This window comes from Arvicola amphibius, chromosome 4 (assembly GCF_903992535.2).
Source record: "Arvicola amphibius chromosome 4, mArvAmp1.2, whole genome shotgun sequence".
Lineage (NCBI taxonomy): Eukaryota > Metazoa > Chordata > Mammalia > Rodentia > Cricetidae > Arvicola > Arvicola amphibius.
The window spans coordinates 104864920-104874302 of NC_052050.1; the positions used below are offsets into that span (position 1 = coordinate 104864920).

The 9383-nt window shown below is 52.3% G+C and overlaps 1 protein-coding gene across 1 annotated transcript; it reads left to right on the forward strand.

The window, feature by feature from the left end:
* Nucleotides 1–1767: 1767 nt before the first annotated feature.
* Nucleotides 1768–5782, forward strand: Lrrc25 (leucine rich repeat containing 25). Its single transcript, XM_038328305.1, has 3 exons — nt 1768–1901; nt 2476–3272; nt 5089–5782. Exons 2-3 carry the CDS (start codon nt 2485–2487, stop codon nt 5222–5224), a joined length of 924 nt encoding a protein of 307 aa, XP_038184233.1. The 5' UTR covers nt 1768–1901; nt 2476–2484; the 3' UTR covers nt 5225–5782.
* The last annotated feature ends 3601 nt before the right edge of the window (nt 5783–9383 follow it).

Genomic DNA, 9383 nt, shown 5'->3' on the forward strand with positions numbered 1-9383 from the left:
GAGAACCAGAAACTGAGTTTGCGGAACACTGAGTGAGAGCTTCCGCCACAGGCGGGATCCAGCCAGAATTGGCTTGTCAATCTCAACCTGACAGCTGTCTCCCAGTGTCCCTGGGCACCTAGCATACCACCTGTCACCTACTGTGGTCTGGGCCTGGCCGGAAGCCCTTCCCCTTCCTGTGGACAAGCATGGATTGTGCCCATCACAGAGAGTCCTCAGTGGTCCCTGTGGCCATCACAGGGAAGATGGGCAGATCTGCAGCTGAGAGAGGCTGGAGCTACTGAGGGGGAGCAGGGGAGGCAGCACAGGGCTGGGGTGTTGGACCTCAGTGCTGAGAGGTCTGTGTCTTGGTGGTTTCATGAATGTGTCACTGGCATTTGGAGAGGCTGAGGGTCCCATTATCTCTGAAGGTTTCAAGTTTTCAATATTTTGGGGGTATCTCTGAGCATATATGGTTATTGGGCTACCCCTAAAGGTTTGGGGATTTCTGGGATCTCTGCGGTGACCTTGGAGAGTCTGGTGGCCTGGCCCCGCCTGTGCACACCCAGTCTTCTGGGGATCAGCTGCACCCCACTTCCTTGTCTAGCTTTACTTTTTATTGTGCTCAGCACAAAGAAAAAATGGACAAGCCACCAGACCTACCTCGTTACCCCAGGACTGGAAGCCGGAAGGGGGAGGGATGGGCTGCAGGAGAGACCCTGTCTCAGAGAAAGCCCCCACAGCTGACGGCTGGGACCACGTGGTGGAGGGGAGGACAGATAGATTCCTGCAGGCTGAGGCCCGTGTCCCTCACAGCCCACACCCCTCAAGGAAATGGAATAAGGGAGATAATAATAATGAGGAAACCGGCAACATTCACACGTTCACTCTACCGTGCGTCCGTCCTCCGCGTCCCCAAGAGCCCTGACGCCGCCGTGAGCAGATCTGAGGCTGCTAGGGCCCCGATGGGGTGGGGGTATGCGAGCCACTGTGTCTGACATGGGTCACTTGGTGTCATGAGTTCATCTACCAGGCTACTACCGCTAGGCCAGACCCTCACCCGCGACCCTGCCAGCGCCTTGCCTCTGTGTGGGGAGAGTCCACACGGGCATTGGTGGCTGGACTCCACGACCCTGCCTTCTCTTCCAGTCCGTGTCCTCCTGGGTCGGGTTCCTTCAAACAGACCTGTCACACCCGGACAGGCTCCCTTCCCTGTGCCCCGTGAGAGGCTAGCTCCTCACTGCCACTTCCTCCTCTCAGCTTCCTCATGGCCAGCTGCTCCTCAGGCCCCAGGACCTTAGCTCCTGACAACTTGCAGGGGAACTGCCCTGATTTCTTGTCAGGTTTATTTACCAGTGATGCCCCCTCCCCTCGCAGGCCCTGCAGCCTCTCTTCAACAGCTTTGCATACTCCCACGGAGCCTCTGTGGGACGGCAGATAATTAAGGACAGGTTTTAAGACTCTTTAGCAAACTCCTAGCCATGTGTTAAAGCCCCAGCCTTCATGCCTCCTTCTTTAGAATGCCTTGCAAGATCCTGTCCTGTCCCCTTTTCTGGGCCTGTCCTGTCTCTATTGCATGTGGGGAAGGTCACTGTCCAACTCTGACCTTTCCCCCAGCCAGGGCCGCGGCATTTTAGTGAAGTCAGGAAGCGGGTGGGGAAGCTGCGGGGCCGAGGAGCGCAGGGTGAGGTCACCGTCTTCCAGCAAGAGAGAAGTGGGAAAGGGCGGCCCCTCCCCCCCGGTGAGCGAGCCAGTCTCTGCGCTGCCCCCTCTACTCCGACACTTTCATTCCTGTCTTCCAGATGCTGGGCGCAGAGGTGGAGAACGCCAGGTTGGTGGTTGGACTTCGGTGAACCCCAACCCAGACCCTAGACACCCTGAGGCTTGCGACACCACAAGGGCAGGAAGGTTAACAGCAGAAGGTGAGACCAGGCCACAGGGCTCTCAGAAGCGTTGTATCTGCTTCTGCACTTAGGGTTTAAGATACTGAGTAGCTGGGTCTGCAGGAAAGAGTTCACCAAGACCCGGCCGCCAGGCGGTTTCCAGGACAACCACCCATCTGCATATGGCCGCGTCGTGGCCAACAAGAGTGCCACAGATGATCTTGAAGTTGGGCAGGTGTGTGGAGAGCGGTTTAGTCGGCCAGCAGGTGCCACATGCACCATTTCACAGACAAGAAGATGGAGGCTTGGGGACCAGGGAGGTGAAGGGACAGTGGCCAACCAAGGGCGGTGTGCTTCCACGTCAGCAGAGTCTGAGCTGGATACGGGTGTTTTATTTGTGTTTGAGACAGGGCCTCACTATGTAGCCCAGGCTGACCACAAACTCACAGAGATCCACCTGCCTCTGCCTCCCGAGTGCTGGGATTAAAGGAGTGTGCCACCACCTCTAGCCTGAACTATTAAATTTTTTAAACCCACAACATTTGATCCCGGTAGAGAGAGAGCAGGAGATTACAGGGTGAGGTCACCACCTGACACTTGTGTCCCCACACAGGTTGCTAGAATGGGGGCCACCGGGGCCAGGTTGCTGAGGTCCTGTGTCCTGCTGCTGCTGACCGTACTGCTCCAGTCGGGAAGTCAAGATCTCACCTGCATGGTGTCCTCAAGCAACGTGGACTGGACCCAGACATTCAATGACACCTGCCTCAATTTCAGTGGACTTGGCCTATCCCTGCCGAGGACCCAGCCCCTGCAGGCCAGTCACTTGCAAGTTCTGGACCTGTCTAGGAATGGGCTGCAGGCTCTCCCCAGGGTCTTCTTTGCCAAGCTGGAGAAGCTGCAAACCTTGATTGTCACCCACAACAGGCTGGTCAGTGTGGAGCCGTCGCTGGCTCTGCGCTGTGAGGTGGAGCTCAGGGTGGACTGTAGCTGCGGACTGGTCTCCTGGCACCGCGTTCGTCAGAGCAACTGCTCAGAAGAGCTGCTGTGTCTACACCCGGACACGGGAGCACCAGGGAACCTCTCTACCTTCCTCCAGGCCAGCTGTCCCCCCAGCCTCGCCCCGGGGACCATTGTTGTCCTTGTGGCAGGGACTTTCTTCCTGGCTCTGGCTGTCAGTGGATCTGTGTTGGCCTGGAGACTTCGACAACACCAAGGAGCCAGTGGCCAGAGTCTCAGCAAGGCCCAGAGTCCACACAATACCCCTAGACCTGTGACTGGCTTCCTACCAAGGTACAGCAGCCAGCGACGGGGTCCCAAGATCCCGGACACGCCACCAGGCGGGTCCTCACTGGACTATGAGAATGTCTTCATAGGCGAACTGGCTGAGGACACGTCGGTGTCTGCACCCAGGTGAGTGACCCCAGATACCGTCCACAGTAAGCAATTCCTGGGCTTCAGCTTAGCATGGAGGTGTGTACCTGTCATCGCAGTCCTAAGGAGTTAGAGGCAGGAGGATTACCACAAGTTTGAAGTCAGCCTGAGAATTTCAAGTGGGCCTCCTGCAGGCTGTAGCTTCACATCTCTGTTTATGTGAGGACTGTGGGCCTCCCTCACCTCCAGCCTTCGGGGTGAGGTTCCTGTAGGGCTCCTCACTGTAACCTGCAAACCCAGTTCATAGCTCTGGAGGAGAAAGGGGATAATGGACTGTAAACAGCCCAGACTTGTGACTGAGTGCTGTCTGTGTCCCCATGTTACAGGGATATCTCCTGCATCTTCCTATGATACCTGGGATGCTCAGCCGGTTAAGACTGAATGAAGGAGCAAGGGTGTTGGGGTGTTCCTGTGTTCCCAGCACTGAGAGGGTGGAGGCAGGAGGATCTGAGTTTGAGGCCAGCAGCCTAGACCACATGAGACACTGTCTCAATAAGCGAAACGAGAGAGAGAGAGAGAGAGAGAGAGAGAGAGAGAGAGAGAGAGAGAAAATGGGGGAAGTTTGTGGGTCACCAGACCGACCAGGAACAGGGAAGGAAGAGAGAGGCCCTGTTGGAAGCTGAGGCTGGGGATTTGGGTAGCTCAGTTGCTGAGAAGGAGGGTATGCAAATGTTGAGGAGAAGGGTGGGGAGGTCACTGACCTAAGCTAAGTCACTCTATCACTGGTCACCCCCCAGCGGGGTGAAGACGGCCCTGCCCTGTGCCTGCTGCGCTTGCTGCGCCTCTGAGTACCCAGGTTAGGTTCCTCTCTCACACTCATGTGGTTCCCAGAGTTCTCACAGCCTCTTCTGCCCCCACAGGCAATTGATAATAAGGAAATACTGTCAGAAAAGTGAAGTCTGTGGGGCTGAGTTCAGATGGAGCGATCACCCAGACACTCACGGCCCTGGGCGCCGTGACTTGCACCACACAAACCAGTTCATGGAGGCAGAGGAAGGAAATCCGAGTTCAAGGTTAACCTGGGCTACATGAGACCTTGTCTCAAAAACAAAAAATGAAAAAACAAAAACCCACAACCACAAAACACATGAAGTGGGTTCTGGGGCTGGGAAGAAGATGAGAGGACACACGCATCCACACACGCACACACATGAACACGTATCATGCACGCACACGCACACACACCCCGCTCATGCACACACATACATGCACACTGCACACACATGTACACGCACCACGCAAGAACATGTGTACACACAGGCAGCATGTACACACATGCACACATAGTACGCGCACATACACCTACACGCACCGTGCACACACGTACACGCACCAAATGCTAGCACACACTACACAGGCAGATATAAAAATCAAATCCAGCGTGTCTTTTCCACCCTTGTGTTTTGATGGTGCAGAAATAGAGGCTTTCCGCGGCTTGGGAGTGATTTGCCCACCCACTGGGGGCTGAGGGTTCAAATCTCTGCCCAAGAGGGATGGTCTTATCCAAACCACCCCTATGCTTGGACACCTTGTCTAACTTCTGGCCACAGCGGGTTTCCTGTAATGTCAGATAAGTTAGTAACCAACGACAACAGAAGAAACGAGGACCACAGGTCCCTTCTCACCCTTTGACTTACTTAAGAGCTATAAGCCTGAGTGTGTGTGTGTGTGTGTGTGTGTGTGTGTGTGAGAGAGAGAGAGAGAGAGAGAGAGAGAGAGAGAGAGAGAGAGAGAGAGAGAGAGAGAGAGAGCAAAACGTGCTGCAGCCCCCTCTGACGCCCATCTGCCCCCGCAGGAGCCCTTCCGAGGACACCGACTTCTACATGAATTACAAGGGTGCCGACCTGGACCCTCAGCCGGTCTACTGCAATCTGGAGTCCCTGGGAAGGGTCCCAGCATACAACCAGGAGTATGTGGCGCCGGGGCGCTGAGTCGTCGCCCCCCCTCCCCTGGTGGGGACAGAACACGAGCCTGGAGACTCTGCCCCTGCAGCCCCCACGCTCCCCAGGACTCTCAAAGTCAGAGGTGGCGCGAGGACCCCCAAAGCAGGAGGGTCACGGACGCGGACTGAACCCTCCGGTCAGGGTGCAGGTGCTGCTCAGTAAATGCTGGGGGCCACGTGGGGCTCAGCGCGTGACTGACCGAGGTGATTCTCCGTCTGGGATTCCCAAGTGACTCTGCACCCATCCGGACCCTGGGGCTCCAGCCCACCTGCCGCCCCTCCCCTGCCCTCCTGCCCTCCCCTGCCCGCTGCTCTCCCCTGCCATCTCCTGACCTCCCCTGCTTTCCCCTTGTTCTCTCCTGCCCTCCCCTGCCCTCCTGCCCTCCCCTGCCCCCTGCCTTCCCTGCCCTCTCCTGACCTCCCCTGTCCCCTGTCCCCCACAGTTCCCCAATTCCTGGATCCTGAGTCAGGGGCTTGCAGCTTGTGTGGCTCCCCTGCCTCTCCATGTGTCCCTCTTTCTTTCCTTCCGTCCTTCCCACCCGGGTTCAATGCTCAACAAATAGACATACAAACGAATTAAAAACAAAATAAGTCCAAAGAACTGTCCGAGGCTGCCGTGATTGTTCATGGTTGTCAATTTGACTGCATCAGAATTAAAACCCAAATGGAGGGGACACCTGTGAGGGATTACTGTGTAATTCTAAGTGGGAAGACACACTTCTTTTTCTTTCTTTTTGTTTGTTTTGTTTTGTCCTTCAAGGCAAGGTTTCTCTGTGTAGTCCAGGCTGTCCTGGAACTCGCTCGATAGATCAGAGATCCTCCTGCCTCTGCCTCCGGAGTGCTGGGATAAAAGGCGGGCTCCATCACACCCGCCTGGAAGATCTGCTTCTCAGCCGAACCTTAGAGATGGCAGAAGCTTTTGATCTGGATATCGCGGTGGGAAGACACACCTTTAATCTGGGCCACCACTTCTACTGGAAGTCTAACAGGACATAAAAGAAGGGAACTTTTGCTCTCTGTCTGCTTCCTTTACCAGCACTGGAACCCATTTCTTCAAGACTTCGGCACCTATGGAAAACCAGCTGAGATATCCAGTCTTGTAGACTAAACAACTACTGGATTCTTTCTGATCACAGCCAGCCATTGTTGGGTTACCTGGACTGCAACCTGTAAATCTCTCCAATAACCCTTTTCCCTATACACAGAGAGAGATTAATTCTGTAAGATCTGTTACTCTAGAGGACCCTGACTAACGCAGAGGCCCAGGTGCCGTGTGCCACGCTCGGAAACCTCCCAGGACTCCTCAGACACGGCAGAGCTCCCCAGAGCTCAGTGTGTCATTGACTTACCACACTCCGTGCTGGCCCACATCCTGCTGAAGTACAACCTGGTTAGAGGCGCTCCTAATTCTGAGTGTTTGGAGGAGAGATGGGAGGAAGGTCCCCAAAGGGGACAACAGGAATGGCTTGAACAGGGTTTCATGTAACAGAAGGCTCTACAGTGTGTCCTGCAGGGGAGAAGGACATTGGAAGCAGCTGATGCAGGCTGGCCCTGGTGTGGACAGAAGGGACTGTTGCTGGCTTGATGTTTAATGTCCCAATGGGTTCCTGTTGCTGTGATGGACACCCAAGCCAGAGCCATGGGGAGGAAAGGCCATAGCTGTAGGCTGACTTCTCTTCCAGGCTGTTCACACAGACCCAGCCACCAACCCACAGGTGGCAATGACTGGTTCCTTCCACATCACTGTCAATCAAGAAAATTCCCTGTTGCTGCTGCATGCCTTTAATCCCAACACTCGGGAGGCAGAGACAGGAGGATCTCTGTGAGTTCGAGGCCAGCCTGGTCTACAGAGCGAGTTCCAAGAGAGCCAGGGCTCCACAGAGAAACCCTGTCTCAAAAAAAAACCATACAAACAAGAAAATCCCCATCAGGCCAGTCTGATAGCATGCTCTCTGCTAAGAGTCCTCTTCCCCAGGGACACACCATCACCCTGCCCGCCCCACCTCAGGACCTTCTGTACCAGCCTGGCTTCACCTCACACATCCCCGCTCAGGTGGCTTCCTTACCAGACCATCTAAACCTAAGTGATAGGGGGGGCATTTCTGCCCATCTCAGACAGGTGGGCAGAGGTGCAAGGGCCTGGACTCAGCAATTCTGAAACACACAGAAGAAATGTTTGATGTAGGTGGGTCTTCTTTCTATGTGTTGCTTTCATTGGTTAATTAATAAACTGCTTGGCCTGATAGGTCAGAACATAGGTGGGTGGGGAAGACAGAACAGAATGCTGGGTAGAAGGCAGTGAGGCAGACGCCATAGCTCTCCTCTCCGAGATGGACGCAGGTTTCGATCTTCCCGATAAGCCACCACCTCTTGGTGCTACACATATTAAATAAATGGGTTAATCAAGATGCAAGGTTTAGCCAGTAAGAGGCTAGAGCTAATGGGCCAGGAAGTGTTTAAAGAATACAGTTTCCATGTAATTATGTCGGGTAAAGCTAGCCGAGTGGTGAGGAGGCAAGAAGTGGTCTGCCGCCGCGACATCACTACAAATGTTTCTCTTGGGAGAAAAGGTGTGGGTGGAACTTCCTCATAACTTATTGTTTACTCCTTGGTCTTTTCATATGAAGGTATCGTAAGGTATCCTATGAAAGAGTCCTATGAAGGTATCATGAAGGTGTCTATGGAGGTGTCCTATGAAGGTGTCCTATGAAGGTGTCTATGAAAGTGTCTATGAAGGTGTCCTATGAAGGTGTCCTATGAAGGAGTCCTATGAAGGTTTCTATGAAGGTGTCCTATGAAGATATTATGAAGGTGTCTATGAAGGTGTCTATGAAGGTGTCCTATGAAGGAGTCCTATGAAGGAGTCCTATGAAGGTTTCTATGAAGGTGTTCTACGAAGATATTATGAAGGTGTCTATGAAGATGTCTATGAAGGTGCTTTATGAAGGTGTCTATGAAGGTGTCCTATGAAGCTGTGTATGAAGGGGTTCTATGAAGGTATCATGAAGGTGTCAATGAAGCTGTCCTATGAGGGTGTCTAATGAAGGTATCTATGAAGGAGTCCTATGAAGATGTCTATGAAGGTGTCTATGAAGGTGTCCTATGAAGGTATCTATGAAGGTGTCTATGAAGGTGTCTATAAAGGAGTCTATGAAGGTTACATATGAAGGTTTATATGAAGGAGTCCTATGAAGGTTTCTATGAAGGTGTTCTATGAAGATATTATGAAGGTGTCTATGTTGGTGTCCTATGAAGTTGTCCTATGAAGGTTTCCTATGAAGGTGTTTATGAAGGTGTTCTATGAAGGTGTCCTTTGAAGGTATCATAAATGTGTCTATGAAGGCGTCTATGAAGGTATGCTATGAAGATGTCCTATGAAGGTGTCCTATGAAGGTGTCTATGTAGGTGTCCTATGAAGGTGTCCTATAAAGGTGTCCTATGAAGGTTTCTATGAAGGTGTTTTACGAAGGTGCCCCTGAAGGTGTCTATGAAGGTATCCTATGAACGTGTCCTATGAAGGTGTCTATGAAGGTGTCCTATGAAGGGGTCCTATGAAGGTGTCTATAAAGGTGTCCTATGAAGGTTTCTATGAAGCTGTTCTATGAAAGTATCATGAAGGTGTCCTATGAAGGTGTCTATAAAGGTGTCCTATGAAGGTATCTATGAAGGTGTCTATGAAGGTGTCTATAAAGGTGTCTATGAAGGATTCCTATGAAGATGTCCTATGAAGGTGTCCTATGAAGGTGCCTAGGTAGGTGTCCTATGAAGGTGTCCTATGAAGGTTTCTAATGAAGGTTTCTATGAAAGTGTCTGTGAAGGTGTCCTATGAAGGAATCTATGAAGGTGTCTATGAAGGTGTCCTATGAAGTTTTCTATGTAGTTGTTCTATGAAAATATCATGAAGGTGTCTATGAAGGTGTCCTATGAAGATGTCTATGAAGGTGTCTATAAAGGTGTCTATAAAGGTTCCTATGAAGGTATCCTATGAAGGTTTCTATGAAGGTGTCCTATGAAGGTGTCTATGAAGGTGTTCTATGATGTATTATGAAGGTGTACTATGAAGTTTTCTATGTAGTTGTCTATGAAAATATCATGAAGGTGTCTATGAAGGTTTCCTATGAAGATGTCTATGAAGGTGTCTATAAAGG